The sequence below is a fragment of the Akebia trifoliata genome, chromosome 13 (assembly GCF_017979445.1).
Source record: "Akebia trifoliata isolate Shusen 1 chromosome 13, ASM1797944v1, whole genome shotgun sequence".
In the NCBI taxonomy this organism is placed as follows: Eukaryota; Viridiplantae; Streptophyta; class Magnoliopsida; order Ranunculales; family Lardizabalaceae; genus Akebia; species Akebia trifoliata.
The window spans coordinates 28,385,080-28,411,593 of NC_141387.1; the positions used below are offsets into that span (position 1 = coordinate 28,385,080).

The window sequence follows — 26,514 nt, forward strand, 5'->3', positions numbered from 1 at the left end:
TGTGAATTTGAGGAAATTTGGACTTTTATCCCTTAGGGTCTCCTGAAAGGTCTATAAATAGAAAAGCATTCCAAGGTAAAAAGGAGACAGTTCTACCATCCCAAAATTCTATCAAAACTCAAAATCCCTTCTCAAAACCTTTTAAAAATCTCAAAATTTTATCAAACTTTTTACCCATACCTTTAGAAGTATAGAACAAGAAGATGAAGAAGATAAAAAAGAAGGAAAATACCTAGGTGGGGTCGGACATTTGAGCTGTTTTTGTTTTTGTTTATTTGAATATTCTAACTTTACAATACACGCGGGCTCGTGTGAAAACAAAAACAATAGGGTGTTTCACATAATCAGCAAAATTTTCTGATTATTTGAAAATTTTTCAAAAATTTCTGATTATTTGAAACAGATGGGGTATTGCACATAATCAGCAAAACATATAGGGGTCTCCTAGCTCCATAGCCGCAAAATTTTCTGAATTTTTTCAAAAAATCATAAATTCTCCAAAGAAAGAATTAGTCAATTAAATCAACAAATTGACAAATTAATCAAGGGTTTATAGATTAATCGGTGAAACATGGGACTGGCCGGTCAAAATTTTATCATTCAAATATGAAGAAAAAAAAAAAGATAGAATTTTAGGGAGGTTGAAAATGATGAATTTTGGAAAGAAATCCAAAAAAAATTATCCGTATATAATCCAAAAAAAAATCTGATACTTTTTTTAATTGCAAATCTTTCCCATATTTATTCTAAATAACAGAATTGAAGCCACAATAATTATCAAATTCAAACTTACCACTCTGCCTGGCTCCCTTAATACTTATCTTGAGAATAAATCCCAACTATTGGATTATTTTGTTTTTCAAGTCAGAGACTTGTTTTTTTCCACAAGTCATTTTTCATTAATCAATATTTATATTTAATATAATAAAATTAAGGACATTTTTCAAAACGATTCCATAAGTTTATGACAATGGCAAAAAAGGGGCACTTTTTTTTTTTTTTTTTTTAATACTCAAAAACATTCCATTTGCGACAATAACTCATGTTTTTTGACAAAAATGCCCTTCATTTCATCTTCTTCTTTCAACCTTTTGTAGATTACAATTTCCTCCACCATTTTTAGATATTTTGAAGGAGAGAACTCTCCATTCTCACTCCAAAATCCACAAAATAGCTATTGGTATCATTAAAAAAGGATCTGGTTGTGAGAAACGACCAATATCTTGTTGAATCTCGTATTCCATCCATGATATATTTGACATGTTCATCAAATGATATCCTTTTCTCCTTTCTTTCTTTCGTTACTTTTAAAATCATTTGTATAATTTTATCCTCATAGTTATATAAATGAAAAATGGAAAATAGTAACAAAAATCTGAATGATTTTGCGAGTTTTTTAGGACATCGGTCATAAAAAATTTGTAGTGCCGAGGTTCGACATTCTATGTAACAGAAGTATCGTTGAGGTTCAACAATACCTATCATTGAACCTCGACAATGACTAACAGAACATTTCTTCTATAAATAAAATTTGTTTGAATCATCGAACCTCGATGATTGTATATTAAGTAGAGGTTCAACAATAAATTTATGACAAAATGTTAGATAAAACTTTCCATTTTCGTCGAACCTCAACGATTATACATTAGGTATGGGTTTGATGATAATTCTGTCATATTCTAATGTCGAACCTTGACATTGCAAACTTTTTATGATCTATGAACTAAAAAAATTGTAAAATTATTCAGATTTTAAATACCATTTTCCATTTTCTATTTTTCATTTGTATAACTATGAGGATAAAATTACACATAGGATTTTAAAAGATATGAAATAAAGAGAGAAGAAAGGAGTAACATTTGATAAAAATGCCCAATAGATCATGATGGATAGAACACAAGATTCACCAATATCAATAAGATGTTGGTCGTTTCTCACAGCCAGATCTTTTTTTTATTTTATTTTATGATTTTAATGGAGAGTCCTCTCCTTCGAAAATTCTGAAAATGGAGGAGAGAGGAAGTTGTAATTTACAAAAGAATGAATGAAGAAGGTGAAGTGAAGGGCATTTTTGTTATAAAAAAAAAAAACACATGAGCTACCATAGTAAATAGAATGTTTTCGAGTATTAAAAAAAAAAGAAAAAAGTGGCCCTTTTTATCCATTGTCACAAACCTATGTTTTTTTTTTTTTTTTTCTAAATGTCATAAGATCAAAATATTCTTACCAAATGATGATAATATTGTGACTGCACTTGTACTTCCAACATCTCACTTGTACGTACCATTCCTGGAGGAAAAAGAACTGCAACAAACCCTTGGTCTTACAACAAATACAAATCTGAATTATTTGAAACCAAAGTAGTTTAGAATATAATACAAATCACTCAAATGCACCAATCAACAGTATTGCCATGCATAATACTTAGGGATGGAACAAAAAACAAATCCCTGCCTAACTTCAAGACCTTCTTTACCTGACCTCACACTAACAATCTTGTTCTACACTCTGCAAAAATAAATTACAAACACTAAACATGGACTCATAAATAAATAAAAAAGATGAGATTTAGTATCGTTTCCCGAGAATAATGCCAATGATCACAGACACCAGAGCTAATCCTAAGATGAACTTGAAGTTCATGGCAGGAGAAACCTCAGTGGTTTGAGTATGGGTTTCAGAAGATGATGGAGTTTGAGCAGATGCTGCGTCTGATTTTTTCTTACTCCTCCTTTTCGATGGAGTTGAGATTGGCGATCCGAGGTCTCTTGATTTCACTTGTGTTCCATCAATCAACTCAACTGGACTTGCTACATTACCCTGTAACACATCCTCAGATTTAGAATGAAATTTGATCTGAAAGAGCAAGAAAGAATCTCATTTCAAGTGAAAAATTATGCCTTTTTTTTTTCCCTTAATTTTCTTACAATTAGATGTTATTGCAAATAATTCTTTGTTCCATTTATTATTATATAGCCTTCTGTTGCGACTTGTTACGATTACAGGAATGCAAGAAAGAAATGTAAGAGAAGAAGAATAGATGAAGATACAAAAAGTTTATCGTTGTTCAACATAAAGACTATGTCCATGATCAGTGAGGTTACTGGCCATTTCTTCCTAATTTTAAGGAACCAATTTGATTTGGAGGCATCACAATAACCTTCTTGCTATACTAAAACCATGCTTGAAAGTTTCTGATAGTCTCAGAATGTTTTGGCCCTAACCAGAAAGAAACATTCTATGTTTCGGGATTTTCTCGGATTGTGTAAGGTCGTGACAGATTTGAAACCTTGATTAGAACAATGTAATTGTATATCCACTCATCTTATACCATATATATACACGCATGCCATGATGTTCATGCACTGAATGTATGGCAAGGATACATGATATGACTCTTAATTTTCATTTTAAGTTGTAAAAACAAATTAAATGAATGATGCCAATGTCGAAATTCTATGTTTCAAAGCATGTCTAACCATGATGAGATGTATGTCAAAAAATTGTATCAACTTGTTCTTTCCATGTGCTAAGAGACCAACTCAAAAATTAACTAGTCTAGAACATTTCTATCCTTAAAATTACAAATAAATACATGTTGTTGTGCAACTTGAATAGAATATTCAGTGTCAAGAACTTCAAAATGCATATATAGCGAACAATGTTTTAAGAAATGAACTGATGCTTGGATCAGTATACATTTCATAAGGAATCTAAAAAATATAATTCATTTTTCCAAAACTCATAATTAAGGTTTAATTGTTAAAGAATCTTTCCATGATAGAAATTAATCATACCCAAAATATCTTATCTTGATTTAGAATCTCAAGGCCTCTATTTTGACCATCTTAGCAACCAAAAATTACCTCCTAAGAACTAGAGGGGAAAAAAAAAGTAAAGACATTTTTACTTGCCTGATCCTTGGAGTTGATATTGGCCAACTTAAGCTTGCTCTCAAGTTCTTCAATCTTCTTCTCTAGTTCAGTAGCCTGACTGTGTTTATTTTTCAAATCATCCAACTCAGCACATACTTCAGCTAACTTTTTGTCTTTTTCATCCTGTGATGGTTATGCACAAAAGATAAGGTAAATGAGTAAGAAAATCATTGGAAATGATGATAAATATTTTACATGAACTATCGAGATTAATCCAGAAATGGATCCATGAGCAAAACCCAAAGATGATTATGTTATCCAAAGATACAAGGATAAAGTTGAATTTTATATAATATGGTTTCTATTTGGTGTTTACTGCCCAATACTGAATTAATAAGGTAAGCAAACACTAATAAAATAAACCTCACCTTTTCTATAGAGATTGCATCAGCGAGATGTAGTTTCTGTTCAAGTTCTTCAACATGTTTCTCAAGAAGTATGACTTGTTGATGCTTGGCTTCAAGTTCCTCCAATGATTTTTTCAATGAAGTTTCTCTTTCAACCTCTTTAATCGAGTGTGCTTCTTTCTGTTCAATTGGAAATTCACATTAAACAGATGTTCCAATTTTTCACTTGGACATTAACTCAATATTTGGCATAAGGCTTCAATGATGATGATGATTAACAGCTAACCCACTTTTTTTTTATATATATATAAAAATAAAAAATATAATATAATTATTTAAAAATATCTGTTAACTTGATTAAAAAAGCCTTAGCGCTTCCATATACTTCCCAATCCAATATCATTGTTATACTTATTAAAACCTCAGGGGCTCAAAGCTTTAACTTATTATCAAAAAAAAAAAAATCTGGCATTCATAGATCACCATAACAAACAATAGCTGGCAGAAAGATAAACAGATCAGACGTTATTATATGGGAAAATAAATTTAAAAAAGTGAGAAAGATAGAAGGATGACCTGTTCAGAAATGGTCGTGTGAGCAAGATGTAGCTCCTTTTGAATTTGCTGTACTTTCTCATCTAAAATGTCTCTGTCCTGTAGTTTTTGTGCATACTCTTCTAATTTGGAAACTAGTCCTGCTTCTTTTTCAGCTGCTACTGCATGAATGCTCTTGACCTACAACCAATAAAAATTTGTCTTAAAAGGCATGGTTTTAAATCTCGTCTGAGACCGAGATGACTTGCCCAAGCCATCTTAGTATCGTCCATGAACAAGACAGATAGACAAGGCATATCACTTGCGTGGAATCTCACGAAACAAACAAGATGATTCAGACGATATTTTGAAAATCTTGTCCAAATCAGTAGAACTTGTCCGAGGCAACCAGGATTCTTATATTTTAAATAAAACAATTAATTGTTTTAAAATTTAAATATTTTTGTTATCTTAATATAATATAATTTTATGACTAAACATCTTTTAATCTAACTTTTTTTTTTCTAAAAATACTTATAATTATTTTCATATAAATAAATAATTGTAAACCGAGTAAAATGGTGTCCAAGAAAACTCGGGCTCATCCATGAACGAGATGAGACATCAAACAGAGTTTTGACACCATGCTTAAAGGATCACGTAAATTTTATATGTTTCTTCACGATACTTTGAATCAACAGAAGTAGAACCAAACCTCTTCTTTCAGTCGAGTTTCAGCTAATATTAATTGTTGTTCAAGTTCCACAATATGAGCTTGCAACCCAGATTTCTCAGTTAGCTCAGCTTTGAGATTTTCCAACTCTGCCTTTAGACTGTCCTCTGTCGCTTTTTGTTCATTCAGTTGTCCTTCCAGTTGGATTATCACTGTTTGAAGTTCTTTTTTTGCACCTTGGTAGGTTTCATTGAGCATGTTGTTCTCTTCCATAACTGAAGATATCTGCAAAATAGTACTTATTCAGATGAGAAAACTGTGACTTAAAGAAATATTAAATAGATAGGAGTCTTTTACTGGGCAGAGTTGGTATCATTTACAAATTCTCCCCTGAAGTTGAGAAAACTCTACAGACTCTACTCTATCAACTTTGTTACAAATTCCCCATTAGAGTGGAACCCATATAGTAATCTTTAAAAGACATAAATTCCTTTAGTTTTCAAATGCATTTAAACATCTGCTGAAGCACTACTCAAAAGCCTGTGAAACTCCAAATCCAACACCCTAACAAACAAAAAAAAAAAAAAAAACAATCTATAATAAAAATTTGATGTCACCCTTGTAAGAAAAACCCGTTGCCTTCTCCCATAAAATATGCTTCACAAGAATACCTAGTATCATTTTTTTTTCATGGGTTCTAACCCATGAATGTTCCATCCTAATAGAGAATAATCAAATTTATTGGACTGTTACATTTGAACTGAAGTCACCGTAGATGATCCTTTATGTGCAATTCCTTAAAAGGATCTGCAGCTATTCATGAGTCGATGATCCCAAAAAAAATGTGTGACAAAGGAATTTTTAGGGTGTATGACATCAAGTAATTTGTACAATAGGGAATCAAATTTTATCTGGAGTTTTGGTCTATGATTGTGAATCTTAATGTTTTAAGAGATGAACGGTATTTTTGTATTTTAAAGAATGGTAAATTTCAGGGGCCACTAGAAGAGAATATACAATGAAGTTTAAAATTTTCAGTGATGAGAGAATTTCTGAAATTCAGAGAATATGTAGATTGTTCCCATGTTTGGTGTCTGCCCGGTAAAAGACTAGATAAATGTTTTCATTCTAGCTTGATCAACTAAATATTAGACAATAATTTTATTTTCAGATTAGGAAAAGAAAAACGCGTATTCAAGGTTCAAACCTGAGATTGTAATTGCTGTCCTTCAGAAGCGAGCTGTTGCGTCAAGTCTTCTATGGTCTTCTTTGAAGAGTGAAGTTGTTCAACTGTTTCATCCTTCGCAACAAGTGCCGTGGACAAAGCATTTTGTAGCTCACTCATTTTGGACTCATACGCCACAAGTTCTTGAGTAAGCTTCAAGTTTGTCTCCGCTAACCCTTCACTCTCCCTTTCAAATTGACCAGCCTTACTTTGCAGTTCTGGAATAATGTTCTCCAAATTCTTTAATTTGAAGAGAGCCTCTTCAAGCTCAACCTTTAGAGTTTCAGAAACAGAAGATGCTTCATTAGCCTTCTCTTCATGAATTCTTGTTTGGGTTTCAAATGCATTCAGCTTCTCATTCAAGTCCTTAGCTTCCAAATCTCTTTGAGTAAATCTCTCAATGGCTTCTTTTAACTTCAAATCAGCTTCCCTGCTACGAGATTCAGTTTCGGAGTGAATTACTAAGTTTCTTGAGTGCAGATCTGTTAATTCAGTTATCGTGCTCATGTGAGAAGCCAGTTGTTGCGAAGTAGCTTCTTTTTCAGCAAAAGCAGAATCTAGCAACTCTTGAAGCTCATTGACCTTGCTTTTGAGCTGTAAGTTTGTCTCAGCTAATAATTCGTTCTCCGAGAAAGACTGCCCAGCTTTGTTTTCTGATTCCAAAACCTTGCTTTTAAGTTCTTCAATAGTGCATTCCAGAACTGACACTTTCTTCGAACTCTCATCCAATTCACTTGTTAGAGAGGACAATCTTTCAGCTGCTTCTTTCGATTGATCTTCGTAAATTTTTATTTGATCTTCAAGACTCTTCAATTTCTCATACAAGGATTTAGCCTCAGTATCCCTACTAGTGAAGTTCACTACTGCTGCTTGTAATTTTAGCTCTGAATCTCTTGCCAGAGATTCATGTAAAGATTCTAACTCAGAGTTTCTCGCAGTAGATTCCTCTATCACTTTTCCTTGTATCTCTAACTGCTCTTCAGCAGATTTAAGCTTCTCCATTATCTCACACTCTCTAATTCCAGAAGTCTTCAGATCTTGTTCGATGCTCTCCAATTTGTCTTGAGCTGATTTCAATTCATTCTGTAAGACCTCAAGAAGATCTTCAGCGTCAGAAAGCTTCTTGTTCGAACTATTTGATGCATCTTCAAACTTTTTCTTTTCTTCTGTGGTAGCATTCAGGAATTCCGTAAGTTCCCTCTCTTTTTCATTTGCTGCTTGGAGCGCGATTTCTAGGTCTGATGCTTTCGCTTGGCATATCTCCAGCTCTCCTGCAAGTTCAGATACCTTACCAGAGAATTTCTTCGATTCTGTTTCCTTATCGATGAATTTTGCTTCTAATATGCTTATCTGCTCTTCTAATTCTTTGATCCTGTAATTTGCTGTTTCGATTAGGAGCTCCAATTCACCGACCTTCTTGCCCGCATCGCCTACTTTCGAGTGAGATATCTGAACCAAGTCTTCTAGTTCAAGACAACGTTGACGTGTTATATTGGCTTGACCCTCGTGTCCGACACACTTCTCTGCAACATCCTTCAATTCCAGCACGAGCTCCGAGTTCCTTAAAGAGGACTGATTCAAAGAAGATTCCAGCAGATTTATCTTTTCTTTGTATTCATCATGTTGGACATTCAGCTGAATCTTTTCTTCATCAACATCTCTCAAATTTTTAGTGAGCAAAGCTAATCTCTCACTAAATTCTTCGAGTTCTCTTTGGGTATCATTGCTTTTCAGTTCTGCCATGTTTAACTGTTGTTGGAGCTCCACATTCTTCTGTTCTGTAGATATCAACTTTGTCTCGATCTCTCTAAGCTTTGATTTAGCTTCTTCGGCTTCTGCATTGGAAACTTGAACTATATCTTCAAGTTCGAGGCTTCTTTGTGTAGCGGTAGCAGAAACAGTCTTGGATTCATGATGGGACTCTTCAAGAGACTTCAACTTCTGTTCAAGCTCCACATTATTCGACAAAGCTTGAGACAGAAGAGAATCTGTTTTGGAAAAATTCTCATCCGACATCTTCAACTTTGTCTCGAGATCACCACACAACTCCTTCATTTGGACTACATTATCATTAAGATCTGCAACAGATGCTTCAAGCACCAATTTCTCCTTGGCCACTTTAGCCAATTCATCCTGTACAGTTGAGATATGTTCTTCTTGGTTCTTCAATCTGACTTCAACCAATTCCCTCGTTTTTACTTCCTCGTGTAGCTTCAACTTGATTTCTTCCAACTCGGAAACCTTTTCTTGAAGATCTCCTTTGTTCAATGAGAAAAGATTCTCCATAGATTGGATATCTTCCTTCATCTGTTTCTCTGAAGCCTTGTGAAGATCTAATTCTTGGGTCAGATCATTTATAACAGACTCCCGGGAAGAAAGACTGTGCTTCAAATCCAAAACTTGTGATTTTGAAAGCTCCAACTCGCCTTGAACTGCAGAAAGATCCGCTGTAGTAGTCCTAAGCGCTTCTTCCACTCGCTGATTTTCAGCAATCTTTTCGTACAACCCCTTCAGTTCTTCCTGTAAGGAAGCCATCTGATCTTCCATTTCTTTCGCGCTCAATTTCGCCAAATCGAGTAACCTCTCAAACTCTAAGGCCCTTTGTTTCTCGGACTCAGCATGTGAACCACTTTGTTTGCTCAGCTCCTCAAATTTCTGGGCCTCACCCGTCGAAGATTGCAGCTCTTGCTCCAGCTCCTTCAACTTCTTTCTTGAGGTTTCAAGCTCAACTGTGAGTCCATCACATGCTTCTTTGACATCTATTAATTCTTTGTACTTTGCTTCTTGTGCGTGCAACACTTCTTGGAGATTATTGAGCTTGGAATTGTACTTCTCTTCGGCTTCAATGATCTTCTCTTCCAGTCTTTTCTGATTGACTCCTTGATCCTCACAGCGCTTTTCACTGTCATTCAATTTTTCCTTTGTAACTTGAACCTCTTCTTTCAGATGAGCATTCTCGGATTCAGAATGCCTTAATTGTCCAGCCACTTTAACCAATTCAAGTTCGAGTTCTTTCGCCTTCTCTTGGGCTTCCAAGAAGTCTCTGCTTGTTGGTGAAATTGTTGGGCTTCTGTCTACAAATGATGGTTTCGCTTGATGCTCTCCTGCCATGGCTTCAATTGTATGGGAACCGTCCTTTAAGTCAACTGATTCCTTCTCTACTTTTATGAATTCTCCTTCCAAAGCTGTTTCTTCTTCTTTTACTTTGCTTTCTTGCGGCAATACCCCATTCGTTAAAATTTCTCCCTCCCCTGCTTCAACCTGTGATGAAATTTTCATAATCAATTTACAGTAATCAAACAACAAATTTTGGACGAAAATTTGAATTTCAGATTCTTACTTGAAATAGCAGTTAAAGAACTAATAAACCTTCACTTAAAAATGGATACTAAATTCAGTGCTTGAAGAATATCCATATATACATATTTGGTGAAACAAAGGACGACAAAAGAGATTTCTCTTTTGAAGATTGACTATGAAGTTATCTATTTGAAATACCAATGATACAGACATTGCACAATGAGAGAAAACATTAAGGCATTGATGAAAAATATGAATATTATAATGAGTAATGAAGATATAGGGATTGAAAGTGTTTTGAAATTACTACCATATATGGTAATGCAGCTCATTAAGCATTGTTATCAATGGCTCTAAACAGATTTACATTGTTGTCACACTGAATTAAAGTAGGAGAAAGAGTAAAGTAATTGAAGAGTTAGTGCCCTTGTCTCCTCATGTTCTAACCTTCATACGAACAATAATCAAGTTGCAAATGTCACTATTTACTATTCAAATTTGTAGTACAAAATAGGACTTTTCTAGACTCAACCCATTACTATGACCATTGGGATTTGATAGAATAAAAAAATAAAAATAAAAAGCAGATTTCCTAGGCATAAACTTTTTCCTAGGGATACATTTCTCATGGGAATCCCTACCATCCCAACGGTTATGTTGATGGAGAGCCTCAACCCATGCATTTTCGTACAAAACAAATAGAAAGGTTAGTCAAATCTATAGAATATAGGATCTTGACAGATCATCATTTCAAAGCCTTTTCCCAAAAGTTTGGGGTCGATCCTGTTCTTCCATTCAATTCTATCCAAAATCATTTCTTATGTTATTGAAAGTGTGTTCATATATGAACTCTCACCAACTTGATACATTCTTTTGGATTTTCTTCTCAGTCATTTATGACCTTTAACTGGCACGTTTCTTCTAGCTAGTGATGTAGTCAGCCTTTGAGGAAAATGAACAAAACATTTAAATAGACTCTCTCTTTGTTTGTCACCTATTTGAGTAATATATTTTCACTAATGTGTTCATTTCTAATTATATTTTTTTCATTCTTTTTACCCATCCATCTCAGCATCCTTATACTCAATCTATTAATATGTTTTTTTGATTGCCCAATACTCAGTACCATAAATATAGCCAGCCATTCTTTCGTCTTGTAAAAAATTCTTTTTAATTTTATTGGGATCTATCAGCCACATAACACTCGAAAAGTACACCTCTACTTCTCTAAATGTATAGGAAATATCCTCCTCAAAATCTCCACCCATATGTATAATGGATTTGAGGTAACAAACATGGTCGCTGTGGGGTATTTCCTGACTCATGTCAGCCTAATTTATCCTTGACTAATTTTATATTTTGAGAGAGCTTTAAGTCCTTTTGTACTTCGACTGGTTTCAAAAAGCACCTTCTTCTTTGTGTATATTCTTGATTCCAGTGGTGTGTGGCATGATAGGCTAAGACAGGTGAAAATGGCTCCAGTGAAAATTTTAATGATCTTAGAATTCATCAAGAACCATCACATAACTATCATAAAACGTAGTGATTTTGGCTAAGGTGAATATCATACCAACTCCAAACAGAACAAAACTTGGTCCTAAAACCATAGATTGTAGGTTTTATAGGCTGCGTTCAAAATGGTGCTTACAGATTTCTAGTAATCAAATCATAAAATAATTTTGAAAAATACCATGAAAAAGTCAAGAGATGCTAAGAACTTTGAAGATCTCATTCCTTTAAAAGAAAAGTTCGAGATTTATAAAATAAATAATAAAAAAAAAACCTAAAGCACCCAATGAAAATATAATAAAAGAAAGAAAGCAAAGCATAATAAAATAAATACATAAATACCTTATTAGAACCAGGGATCACTTCAATGATGTCATCCACCATCACTTGGTCTTCAGTACTTGCTGGTGTGTCCACTTCCATAGTTCTGACAACCTTCTCTCAAATCTAGGATGTCACAGATGAATTACAAACTGACGAATAGATGAAAATAATTGTTTGTGCTAAAAACAAGGATTTTTAATATTAACTGAATTAGCGAACACACACACTTTCGGTATGAGTCACGATAAACTGATTCGAAAAAACCACTCGAAATTCACTCACTAACGTGGCATGTGCACAGAACCATTAATCTTTTTCTTCAAGATACACAAGGAAAAAGATCTATCGTTCCATAGACATATCCATGTCAGCGAGTGAATTTCGAGTGATTTTTTTCAGTAAATTTATCATTAGTCTTTCAGTATATTGGTGTCTCCCCCATTTGACTTGGGTCAACATAGTTGACCCAAGAAATCCTCATCCCAAAAAAAAGTTGATAGACATGAATGAAATGACCAAAACTTCAGTGGAAACATTAGAGTTAAAATGATAATAAAGCTGGATTTAAAATAATCATGTCACGATTTCGCTAATAGATTTTTCATGAGAAGTAAGAATAATGGATATTTTAATCATTATCACAAAAAACTGGATGGTGAAAAGTCCAATACTGATTCTTCTAAACAGTGTTAAACCCAGCTAAAATGGGGAGATGTCAAAACACTAAAATGTTGCCTTATGAATTGGACCAAATAAGTAGGAGATTCAAGCAAAAGATCTAACAAAAATAAAAAAAACATAAAGAAATAGTTTGACAAACAAAAAGAGAGAGAAAAAGAAAGAACGAAAAATAAAATGCAATTGGAAGAAAATGTGGCCCACGACATGATTTTAAAACCCATCCTAGACTGATATTTTTAGTAAGATGCATGAGATATATTATTTCATTAAGTGCACCACATCACATAGCTTAAAGATTTAGATCTGTATCAATTGGGATTAATTAGATATATTAAATTGGTATGATTATTAGAAAATATGATGCATGTTATTCTCTAACAGATATATGAGTTGCAACACTCATTCTGCCTCTTGAGAGAACAACAAAGATAGTCAATGTGGATCATCCTTCACATTGACTTGTCCATTCATCAAATGGATGTGAAATTTACCTTCTTAAATAGTGATTTGGAAGAAATGAATGGGGTTGGGGATGGATCCATAAAATTTTGCTTATCCTACTAATGATCTCATATTAAGAGCTAAATTGGCCAAAGGGATGGATCATTTTTACTACGGGCAATCCACATAGCCCTATGATCTTTTATATATTTTTCCATTCGTAATTCTACATATTACTTATCAGAAGAAAAAAAAAATGTAGTTAAACTAAATTTGATGATTTTGATATAAGATAATTAATTTTTTATTATTTAAATATTTGTAATCTATGTAAAAACAAGATCTTCCAACACATAATATAAAATAAATAAATAAATAAAAGAAATAGCTATTAAACTATAAACATGTACTAAAACAAGATTCTGAGTTTTAACTCCACGGACCTCAACCTATATACTTAGGGAAGACATCCTCCTCAGGAAGACAACAATACTACCCAAAACAGGGGTGGAAAATGAGAATCTAGGGTTGTGACTGAGTATTGGGTTAACGAGTTATTAGAAAGACCCGTCTCAATTATATGGATCAAGAGCAGAGAAATCCAAATGGATAGGACCAAGAAGGTTAGAACTGTATCCAAAGTCCAAACCACTTCCTATGTTGCAGTTATATCAACTTATCAACAACTATTTTAAGGGTGATTCAGATATACCTCTTTACTGTGTCCGAGAATATTTTAGTTGCCCCTATGTTTTTCAAAATGATGACATGATCCCTATATATTAGTCTTCTCTATAGACTGATGAATAATGACCTAAATACCCTCATCTTCAATCTATAGTAAAAAAAAAAACCCTTAAATTATTATCCCAAAGTTCAATCTTTATGGTATATTATTTTTAATCTATTCCACCTCATCTTCAATCCAACATTTTCAATCTTTGTTTTTAACCACTTGCAGAAAATCCTTAATTTTCTACCCAAAACTCCATCGTTTTCTACTTCTCAAAAAATCATATTTGTTCTTGATGCTTGAAGTTGATAAAATCTTAAGGTTGAAAAGGGTAAAAGGCTGATCCAAGAGGTTATAGTGACAGGTTTTGGGAAGAAAAGTCAAGGATTTTTTTGCTAAACGTTGAAGACATTGGCATTTAGGTCATTTTATAAGTCTAATAGAGAAGACCTAAGCCTAGAGTGGGCTTGTCATCAGCTTGTAAATATAGGAGAATCTCCAATATTCACCAAATGTACCAAACAATCACAAATACAACTAAAGGAAATAAAAAAGGTGAAAAACAAATGAAAAAGAATCGTAGATCATTTGCCATGGGACATACAAGAAAAAGATTTATGGTTCTGCGTATCCCAAGGCATTTGTGATGGGAGCGTATGTCAAAAGGGCATTTGAAAATCATTTACCAAAAGGAATTTTCCAATCAGAATTTTTGTTAGAATAATTCATGAATCTCCGAAAATAGCAGAAAAATTCACATATATTTACAGATAATATTTTCTCTAAAAATTTTAACGAATTATGAAATAAAACTCGATAAAGAAAATGACAGAACCTTAAAGGCTTAAACGAAAGGACGGATCCGGTCAAGGTGGACTAGTAAGAGAAGTAGATAAAATTAGTTTGTGCTATCTATTAATAGTGGACCCTAGTTCTCAGCTGAGTTTCTAATCGTGTTCCTTGTCAGAAGGTATACTAAGGATCATAATTTCAAATCTTGTCGAGTCAATTGAAAACTCGGTCCATTGGATTTCGAGGTGACTCAGACAAAAACTTATTGGACTAACTCGGAAAATCAATAATTCAACTCATCAACTTGGCAGAGTCAACTAGAATTATTTGAATTTTGAGATGACTCAGCCCAAAACTCTATGGTATCAACTCGCTGGGTCAACTAGGAATTTCATTGAGACGACAACTCAAATCTAAATATACTTTTATGGACAGCAAAAAAATATATATTTATATTCATTTTAGACTTTAGAATAATAAAAACTATTTTTAAATATTATTATGTTTTTATTTGGCATATCCCAACTAGCGAGTTGAAAACTTGACTCTTGACTCGATGAACAGTGAGTTGAGTCCCAAAGGTCGCCAAATCGATGGGCTATAAAAGAGGGACCCAGGCCTGGATGTTGAATCAACTAATCTATGAAACCAAGGACCTGAACCTTGGTTTTCAAATCTGGTATCTTGTCTTGTATTGACACCCATGAATACCGGGTTGACTCATCTAAGTCATGTTGCATCAAAATATTTTTTATAATAATCTAGATCAATACATGCTCAATCATAAAATCTTATTTAGTATAGATCATATACATTAAGATCGGCAGACAACCAAGTTTGATATAGACTTGATTGACTCAGAAAAACTCCTAATAAACTCGGTGGGGCCGAGATGTTAAGAGTCGTGATAATATGACGACCCCTTCTAACAAACGCCCTTACGCCCCCATCACAAAGCCGTAGATCATTTGCCTCGGGATACGCATAATTATAAATCTTTTTCTTATGTATTCCAAGACATTTGATCTACGATTTTTTCCTGATTCATTTTAAAAATATTTGTTTCAAGTCATTGAAATTGACATGATTCTGTAAACATTCCAATCAAATTTTCAAACAATAGGTTATATTAATTTATTGAAAAAAATATTAACTTGAGAGAGTGGTTGAGATAATAAAAGATGCTAAATTATAATACTTTAATATTTTCTATAAATGATCTAAAACTATATTTATTTAATATTTTTCAAACAACTTAAAGGGCTTTTCGAATCGGAAAAATATTGAGTCAACTCAATAAAACCATCCTTTTCAAGTTATAATTCTAAAACTATGGGTGGAACTGGAAGTATCCTGTTGTAGTTTTGTTTGTTTGAAGTGAGGCCAAAAAGTTATTCCACGTGGCAAATTTTACAGGTCAGCGCAGGTTCCTCTTTTTCAATGAAAATTCTATTGTAATTTCAACCAAAACTTTTTTTTTTTTTTAATAGAGAGCTTTTATTTCCACAGTAGCTTTTGCTAACGCCAGACGAGATGCGTACAAATTCTTGGGGTGGCGTTAGCAAAAGTTGGTGTGATAATAGAATCTCTCTTCTCAGAAAAAAAAATTAGATTATTAAATAAAACATTTGATACTAAAATGGGAAATCTTAGTTTTAATAATAGACATAAATCTGGAAATGAGTCGATTAGAAAAAACATATCTAATCACGATTCACGACCTTGAATTATTAACAATAAAAAAAATGTTTCAGAAAATAAAGAAAGAAACTAGTAAATCATTGGAAGTTCAAGTGTACAACTTAATTAAGCTTAATAATCAGAAAATTAGGAAAGTTTCAAAGAAGAAAACCAAAGATCTAAGCTTTTAAACTGTAGATCGATCGGAACAATTAGAAATTTTGTTAAAAAAACCAGATCGTTCAAATTAAAATCCACAAAAGCTCTGAACATCTTAAAAAGAATAAATTCAGGTTTTGATCCAAAGATCCATAAAGAAAATCGATCGATCAAACCGATACAAAAGTCTGGAAAAAATAGATTCAAAACAGAGCAAAACATCTATTTATGGATCGAAAATCCGCAGAAGCTTTTCCGATTAAAGCCGATTCGAACAAAAAACAAACAAACAGAAATTCTAATCAAAAGCGATCTGAAACTAAAGCTTCCTTGGATCGAAAAAAGAGAACACGAAGATCTCATCCATCCTACAACGATTCATCAAAAGCAAAGAACAGAGTTACTTCCACTGAGATTGTTGAATTAAAGTATAATAGAGTTCAATTTACTGATACAGAGAAGAACAGCTTCAGAATCTCCCTTCTTCGCCTAGATTCCTCCGATGTTTAAAAAAGAAGGAAAAAAAATAAAATAAAATCGAAGATCGCAAAGGGAAGATCCAGAGAATCGTAGAAATCAGATTAAATTCAAAGCAAAAGAAAAAGGAAGAAAATATCAAATATGTTTTACCTGAAGATCGAAATACGAGTGCTTTTGATGTTTCCGTCAACAAATCGAATCGATCGATGCAACTAAATAAAAGAGAGAGAGAGAGAGAGAGAGGGAGAGACAGATGAGAGAGAGAGAGAGATTCTCGTATTAGTAGAAGACCGCAAGTACTGCGAAGTGGACCCGAGAGCAGCGAATAAGAGCAGGGACGGTGATAGAAACGGAGCCTACCTAACAACAGCTTCCCACTTTCAACCTTCAATTCTCAAACAATTACGGTACTAGACCTTCTTTTTTATCATCACTTTAATTTTTTAAAGAAACTTATTTTTCCTACAAATTATTTCTTATAAAAATGTTTTAATCTTTTTAAATTATTTTTCCAAAAGATTTTTTTATAGAAGAGATGGGGTTTGATGGACTCATGGACCACCTATCTATAAATGGAACCCAATCTTCATGTGGCACCCGAAACCATGGTTGGGTGCCACATTGGCGTATGATATAAAATTTAGTCATGATTTTCATTTGATTTGTACTCAACTGATGTGGTAAAAACACAGAATAATGGGATACACAAGGAAAATGATCAATGGTTATGTGCTTTTGTCACGCCAACCACCAAGTACAGATGGGTGAAAATTTTCAAGTAAAAAAATCATTATTAGGGAATAGAATTTTATAATTTCTCAAAGAAATTTATTTAAAAAAAAGACATTTTTTCACCTTGGATTTAATTTTAAAATTTAGTCATTTAATTTGATCTACGTGATCATCCACATGACCTAAATGAGAGACTCAATCCTAGATCTAAATGGTCATTCCGTCCATGCAACCTTTTCCCTTAAAAATGTCTTTCATATTTTCGAAAGAATAAGTTCAAAATTGCTAGGAGGTAATTTTCAAAGTCGAAGAGATTAGATATTAAAAACATTTTCTGACTTATGGCTTATGAGAGATATTGTTAGATGGGTGAACTTAATTCTGTGTACAATGGGTCTCCTTGCAATATTAGAAATTTCTATTATTTTTATTGAAATCAATTTACAAGGATTATGTACACTTGAATAGAATTTCATGACAAAAATGTGATTAGTTTTGAATTAAATAAAGATATGTTTATCTCTTTTAAATAGAGATAGAACAACAACTATTAGTTTATAACTTAGAGAATGAAAAGGAAAATGATATACTATTAGACTACGAGTTTTTATGGCCTTGTCCAGCTATTAGATGGTCAAGATTGGGGTAGGATTTTTGAAACCCAATTGGCACCGAGCAATTACGGCTTGGTGTAGCGCATTGACAACCTCCTAATCCTCTCAAAGTCCTCTTAACTTTTTTCTTTTCTTAAAGATAAAATATGTCCAAAGAGAATTGATAGATCTCTCCTGACTTTGGGGAAGAAGAAGGCTACAAGATTTAGAGGTATTTCTTTAGTAAGTGAAGAAAATTTGAATTTTATTGAGAATTCTTAAATGAATATTACATGAATCATATTAAGGTGTTTATAGAGATTACATCAACCAAGATATTAGAAACTAACCTAATATAGACATACTAATTATCTATAATTCCTAATTTAGAATATCTGAATAGATATTACTAAATATTTTATTTTCAATCACCACCTCAACCTTTTTGTTATTATGAAATATATTGACAATGATACAATGTATCTCATACATTATAATATGATGCATCTCTTACATCCTCCCGCAATTGCATGGTCTTTTGAAGAAAGAGTATGCAAATGATTTTTTTGAATGAATGCTCTTGATCTCATTAATGGATATGTTATTAAATCGTCTAAAATCCAATCGTACTTCTTGGTGGTCACTGTCTGCCTGTAAAGTTTATCATTGTCTCATCCTGCTCTTTTTTTTAATCTGTTGGAACCGATGGTTTACGAGACTAGATCTTTCATGATCTCACTCAAGAGCTACAAAGAATGATTATGCAATTTAAATAAAAATAACTCTCATTGAAGAGATTTTAGAAAAGAAAAAAAAAATGAAATGAGATTCATAGAAAAATAGAATGAGGTGTGATTTTTATTGAAGAAAACTAGAATAATAGTAAAAGAAAAAAAATAAAGATTTAGATCTGGTGATAACATCACAATGGACGGCTGACCAAGATCAATGTACTTAGCGGGACTTGAACTTTGATACCATGAAGAAATTTGAATTTTATTGAGAATTCTTAGATGAATATTACATGAATCCTATTAGGGTATTTATATAGATTACATCGACCAGGATATTAGAAACTAACCTAATATAGTATACTAATTATCTATAATTCCTAATTTAGAATATCCTAATAGATATTACTAAATATTTTATTCTCAATCACTACCTCAACCTTCATTTTATTATGAGAGACATTGACAATGATACAATGTATCTCATGCATCAAAATATGATCCATCTCTTCTAATAAGTGAATCAGATTCTATATAAGTTCAATTCGATGTTTATAAAGTGGCAACAATATTTCTTTTATTCTCAAATCCTAGATGGACATATGATTGTTTACACCCCAACCCATTTGATTATGTATCATGAAGTTAGAACATCACTAGCCAAAGAATGCTCTTCAATTTTGTATATAAAATTTTAATTCACTTGTAATTGTTAATTTATCAATCAAAATCACATGAGCTTTTTAAGTGATATTAAAAATTAAAAGTTAAAAAGAATTACTTCACCTTTGTATCCCAAGAATGATCTACCTCTTGTTCCATGCAAAAAGTCTCAAATCTGGGAGAAATTATTTGATGGTTAAGTTAACAAAAAAATCAAGAAGTAGCGAGTTAGAGCTGAGTCAAACATCTTATGCATGTGTGTTGATCCCTTTATTTATAGACTTCAAAAGTCCTTATATTAATAACTTCCTTCTTAAAGATCTTGCTAATTCAGTATCTTACTCAAATTAGGATATTTCTATCTTTTTGATTTTGTGATGAATTACATGTGTTTCTTATACTAGTATCTTTCTAATTTGATCTGAGTGTTCGCTTCTTAATAGAATCCTAATGATCTAAGAAAATCTCTCGTAGAGGTTTTGCCCTGATTCTACTGTTACTCCTGTAAATTTTCCTCAATGAATTATCTACTCAACTACATTAGGCAAATGATTTGAGCTATGCCATGTGTCACTCAGGCTAAGTCCTCTCAAGGAGTAGGTTGAGATGTCACATGATGTCTCAACTATACAATTAATCTAGCGAGTGATCTAATTGACTTCACAGATGCTATACATATCACTCCCGATTTGTCCGTACTTTGTTTTAGTGGCCATGTGGAGACATCTTTATAGTCCACATAATCAAATGTAATTATATCTCCACACAAACTAAGTTTATGGTGCATTTAACAAATTGTAATTTACTTACCTACACATGTACAAACTAAAGAACAAGCCCATCATTTTAAGCTGAAGTGCATTAGCCAAATTCTATTAAACTTTTTTAATAATGTATCATGTTGGGAGGGAACTAGTTGAAATGGGAAAGAATTTGAGTCCAAATTTTTTATCATCCTCTTTTATTCATCATATTTAATGTGAAAAAAGCTAATATTTGACGGTCCAAGACTATCGAATTTCATAAAATTTGATGGACCAAGACGTCAAATATTTCATTATCAATTTTTTTTTGACGGATCGAAGCCGTTAAATTAACGGAGGATGGGAGACATTTGATGGCTCTAAACCATCGAATTGGGGATCGTAAAAATTTTCAATGCCCATATACCGTCAAATTTCGCTTTCTAAAATTTGTGATCTTTGACCAGTCGAATTTTCTTATCAAAACTTTCAGTTTTCACAAAGTGATAGACTAGTGTAGTTGGGTTAATTCATCATCCCTGACATCTTCGAACCTCTTAAAATGTGAATTGTACCACTGTGGTTGACATATATATATATATATATATATATATATATATATATATATATATATATATATATGGGAGGCGTTCGGAGCCATCTGTTTTAACAGTCGTTTTAACAAAAGAAGTTCGACCGTTGGATATATAACGATTGGATGGTCGAGATTGCTGATTGCGTTTAAGTTATAATTTATGGCTTTTTACAATGCCATCCCTCGTTTTTGTGATTATTAGTGCCACCTCCCTGGCACAATTACAACAACAGAGAGTTCTCGTCTCCTCTCTCTTTCTCTCTCCGCTGAAACCCTCTTTCTCTCTCGCTCGCTCGCTCGCTCACTCGTTCCGCTGAAACCCTCGAACTCTCATATTTTTTCAAACTTGCTGTTTTTTGCTACTTGTATTGCATTTCCAAGCCTTCCTTGTTCAAAAGGTGGGCTGACATTACCCCTGGGTAAGATTGTATCATAGATCTGCAATTCCCCATGTTATTGTTTAGTATTTACTAGCTATGTGTGAAAAACCGTGTAAATTACTTATAAAAAAATGCGTTATATTTAATATAAGTAGGATTGATGTGCTAAAAACAAAGGGGAGACAGTAGTGAATTCAAACCAACCGCACAGCTGAATGCCTAAAAAAATAAAATATTAATTATCAAACACTTATAACTCATCTTTTGTGAAATAGAAAAGATATCTTGGATAATCTTGATTAACTCTGGTAATTCATTCTCGTCTATTGAATTGTTAGCATAATGTTTGGTTGATTTCTGTTCAGTTGCAAAGCCACTGGTTGTGGATGGAAGCCCAAAGTCACATCAACTCTCTCTCGCTTATGATCAGTTCTCCCTATCAAAGCTTGAACCTCACTGGTCTGCGTTTGTTCAACATAGATATAATCCGAGAGCATGGAACCAGAGATCGATTTTATGTCATTGACATCAACTACTAACCTAGCAAGTGAAGACCTATTCTCGGTTCGAGGGTTTCAACGGAGAGAGAGAGAGAGAGTTCGCGGGTTTCAGCGGAGCGAGCGAGAGAGAGAGAGAGAGGGTTTCAACGGAGAGAAAGAGGGAGAGAGGAGACGAGAACTCTTTGTTGTTGTAATAGTGCTAGGGAGGTGGCACTAATAATCACAAAAAAGAGGGATGGTGTTGTAAAAAGCCATAAATTATAACTTAAATGCAATCAGCAATCTCGACCATCCAATCGTTATATATCCAACGGTTGAGCTTCTTTTGTTAAAACGACTGTTAAAACAAATGGCTCTGAACGCCTCCCTATATATATATGGGAGCGGTTCAGCAGCCCCTTATGGTGTCACACATGGTGCCATGCATTTTTTGTAAATTACTTTTGATAGGGTTACAAGTTTTGGAATAGACTGATTTTTTGTAAGGATGATCTCTACGGTGAAGAGATCATCATCACCAAAAATCAGCTCATTTTGAAACTTCTAACCCAAGTTTACAAGTTAAAGAATCGTGGACCATCCAATTTTTGTAAATCACTTTTGATGGAGTTAGAAGTTTTGGAATAGGCTGATTTTTGGTGAGGATGATCTCCTCATCATAGAGATCATCCTCACAAAAAATCAGCTCATTCCAAAGCTTGTAACCCATGTTTTGAAAAATGCATGGCACCATGTGGGGCACTATAATGGGGCTGCTGAACTGCTCCCTATATATATATATATATATATATTATATATATAGGAAAATGTTCAGCACCCTAAGTTTTACCACACATTTTAACAAACGTTTTTTGTCCTACATGGGTTAGAAGTTTTGGAATGAGCTGATTTTTGGTGAGGATGATCTCTATGATTAGAAGATCATCCTCCCCAAAAATCAGCCCATTCCGAAATGTTTAGCCCCATGTTTACACGTTGAAAAATCGTGGACCGTCCAATTTTTGTAAATCAATTTTGATGGGGTTAGAAGTTTTGGAATGAGCTGATTTTTGGTGAGGATGATCTCCTCACCATAGAGATCATCCTCACCAAAAATCAGCTCATTCCGAAACTTCTAACCCATGTAAGACAAAACGCGTTGTTAAAGTGTGTGGTAAAACTAAGGGTGGCGAACGGGACCCATATATATATATATATATATATATATATATATATATAGGGTCGCGTTCCTAAGACTCATATTGCGACTCACATTGCGACACACCGTTTTGTCTTATATGGAAAAAAATATTTGGAATGAGCTGATTTTTTGTGAGGATGATCTCTGTGATGAGGGGATCATCCTGGCAACAAATCATCCCATTCCAAAACTTCTAACCCCATCAAAATTGATTTACAAAAATTGGACGGTCTACAATTTTTCAACAAAAACTGGACGGTCTAGAAGTTTCATAATGAGCTGATTTTTGGCAAGGATGATCTCCTCACCATAGAGATCATCCTCACAAAAAATCAGCCCATTCCAAATATTTTTTCCCATATAAGACAAAACGGTGTGTCGCAATGTGAGTCGCAATATGAGTCTTCGGAACGCTGTTCATATATATATATATATATATATATATATATATGTGAAATGTTGAAATTGATTTTTTTCGTATCATATATGCTTGCTCAAAAGGTTGAAGTGATTTGTATTTCAAGGCAAATTAAAGAGGTTTTGTATCAAGGCAAAGCAGTTGCCATGATGTGGTCTTGGTGTCCATACCATACACATTAGTTTGGACCATATAAGTGTTGCTTGGAGATATACAAGGGGACTAAGGGATAAGGGGCAACAATTGCTGATTTTCCCTAAATTATTCATAATTATCCATCCAATAATAATTGAAAGGGATCAGCTATTTGTATATAACAAATCGTTAATAGTAACGCATGCAATCTACAAAATTACTAATATTTTAATTTTAATTTCTATCGTACCCTACCAATCGCCTCACAAGATGAGTCTTTGGGATCTCCTTAAATCTACTTCATCCTTCCCCACTCTTATTCTTGAAAAATTATCACCAATAGTTGTAGTTGTAGGTTCCTTTTCTCAACAATGTAGCCATTGTATGTAGTTCAATTAGGAGATCGAAGAAAAAGAAAAGGAGGAAAGAACGATGAATGAGTGTAATATTATTTTTGGAGTGATTATGAAAAATAAGAAGAAAATAAGTGGCATCATAGCTAATCACTAGCTTTGATTGATCAAGAGATAATAAAGTCATGCAATATTATTTTTATTTTTCTTAGAGTGCACTCATACCTATAGAAGTATCTTTTAAGTGATGGAGTGCAAGTCATAATAGATGATCTGCAAGTAGTTGGTACCTAATTGAAACCGGGTAATTAGGAGCCCAATGAATTAAACCATATTTTAAACCGGGTGGTAATTTAGGAGTCCAATAAAACTACAATTAGTATAGTTTTGAATTAATATGCTTCAATCAGTGAGTGCTTATTGCTCATAAAGATATCTCTAGTCCAAAGATAGTTTTGAATTAATATTTCAAATGTCACAGAATGGACAATTAGTCCTATAATGGAGAGTATTTCTTGCCACACCAACTTTTACTAACGCCACACAAACTGTGTGCAATTCATGGTTTTAAAACTCGGTTTCGCGTCTCGTCTCGTCCAGGCCCAATACGGAGTCGTCTTGGACAAATTTTCCAATACGTTTGAGATGTCTTGTTTAAAAAATCAAAAAATTCATTGTGAGGTATTAAATCTCGGTCAAAAAGTGACTTGTGAGTTGGTCTCCTTCAACTCCGATATCGAGTTAACTCGGGTGATACATCTTGGTCTCGGATGAGTTTTAAAACCGTGGTGTAATTCCTTGATAATTTACATAGGACTTGGTGTGGCATTAGTAAAAGTTAGGGTGGCAATAGAAGCTCTCTTTATTTATTCTCATTTCAGTTTTGAATGTATATTTTAGGCTTTATTATTCCTCATTTTTATCTAAAAGTAGGTTTCTTTCTTCGTCATTTCATCGACTCAGGAAGCAAACACGTTTCTTAAGCACTTAGATTTTCCAAAAAAAAAAAAAAAACAAAAAAAAACAAACTTTGACGATGTTTCTTCTAGGCTAAGAAAGTGAAAAAGGGTTGTCCAATACAACTAAGGGGTAGAAGATCATCAAGGCCATCGAGGAAGATCTTTTTAGAGCATTTTGAGCTGAAATCATTAAAGTGGTGATCTTTTGAGTCCTGCATAAAGTTTTCAATTATGAACTCATTGCAGTAAAAAGTCACAATTGAAATATTTGAGAACTCCACTCTCGAGTCAATCACAATTCTTAGATCATAAAATTAGGTGATAACTCCCATTCAATTTTACATACCTAAAAAGGAATTAAAATTCAAAGGACCTTATCATCCTAACTCAAAAAGATCTTATCTCAATCCATACTAAGTCTCCAACATCCCCACCTCGGCCAAATAAAATAAGTAAATAGAAGAAGTACAAGATATATTAGGATTTTTAACATTTAATTTAAACATTCAATTACATAAATATAACGTTCCCTCCCAATAAAAATCCCATTATTTATTATTTCATATCGACAAACCCCACAATAATGCTGAAAGCCAACCTTGTTCAGTAGGAACCCCAAAACTAGTTTTTGGTGCACACCCTCCTAATGTGTTTGCCCACAGACACTTGACATGTGGCATGAATGACATCAATTATAGAGAGAACTTCTTTCTCGTGCTCATTGACCAGAGATTTAGTTTTTTAGATTTCAAATCTTAAAAAGGATCGTTGGACCCACATTGACAATCCAACAACAGTCTTTTAAATTTCATAAAAATATTCATATTAAAAAAATAATATTGCTTTTCGATATTGATCCAAAGTGTTGAAAATGGATGGCCACCAAGCATCTAAATTTAAAAATAAAATTCAAAGGTGAAAAATAACCATATATTTTTTTAAACTTTATATATTTTTGTCCTCTAGAACTTCATTGCATCAGATCATGTTTTTAATGTCACAAGGTGATTCGATTAGAAAGTTTTCTTTTTTTCACTATAGGCAAGAGAGAGAAGGGGGCATTTGGCAAAAATCGCATGATTTTTTAAAATTCGATTGATATATAATGTGCAACACATCCTTCAGTAGCTATATCCTTCGAAAGGTGATCGTTAGTGTGTCTTGTGTGCATGTGTTTCACTTGGGGTATGATTTTCCCATGTGGGAGAGAGGTGCATGGGTGACCCTTGAGGCTTGACTCATGCCCAAAACTTTGTTTTATTACTTCAATTCTCTCACTCCAATTGTGGGTTTTGTTTTTGTTTGACCTAAGGGATACATTAAATACACTTGGAAAATAAGCATTTGAGGATTTTTTTGGTAAAAAAATATTTTATAGAGAATTTTAAGAAGGAAAATAAAGTTTGGAGGTATTTTTAATGCATCTTTACGTCTGCCCTTGAACACGTGTAAACAAAACAACCCAATTATTTACGCAGAACTATATTTTCCTTAAGAGTATGTTGGTTGGCTTTTGCGGACATTCTCTCATCCCATTTAATTGCCTTCATATGCTATGTCATAAATGTGGTGAAAGAAAATAATAAGAGTTCAGATCCTACACTCACCAGGACGAGAATTGAAATCCTTCTCCCACACCTCAAAATAAATCACGCAATTAAGAATTCAGTTAATTAATGTTAAATTTTTTTTTTTTTTCATTATCTTCTCAATTCCCAA

The 26,514-nt window shown here is 33.4% G+C and overlaps 1 protein-coding gene across 1 annotated transcript; it reads right to left on the reverse strand.

Moving 5' to 3' along the window:
* Window positions 1-2,323: 2,323 nt before the first annotated feature.
* Window positions 2,324-17,194, reverse strand: LOC147388204 (early endosome antigen). The gene is made up of 8 exons (XM_086421143.1): window positions 16,964-17,194; window positions 11,866-11,970; window positions 6,697-9,975; window positions 5,532-5,774; window positions 4,859-5,017; window positions 4,304-4,462; window positions 3,915-4,058; window positions 2,324-2,820 (listed from the first exon to the last, which is right to left on the reverse strand). The coding sequence occupies exons 2-8, from the start codon at window positions 11,944-11,946 to the stop codon at window positions 2,569-2,571; spliced, it is 4,317 nt and encodes a 1,438-aa protein (XP_086277269.1). The 5' UTR covers window positions 11,947-11,970; window positions 16,964-17,194; the 3' UTR covers window positions 2,324-2,568.
* Between the last annotated feature and the right edge of the window lie 9,320 nt (window positions 17,195-26,514).

Coding starts and splice junctions, on each gene's coding strand:
- LOC147388204 (XM_086421143.1), bottom strand. CDS start 11,946: ATGGAAGTGGACACACCAGCAAGTACTGAAGACCAAGTGATGGTGGAT. Junction 9,976..11,865: donor TGATCCCTGGTTCTAATAAG/GTATTTATGTAT, acceptor ATTTCATCACAG/GTTGAAGCAGGGGAGGGAGA. Junction 4,463..4,858: donor ACACGACCATTTCTGAACAG/GTCATCCTTCTA, acceptor CCAATTGAACAG/AAAGAAGCACACTCGATTAA.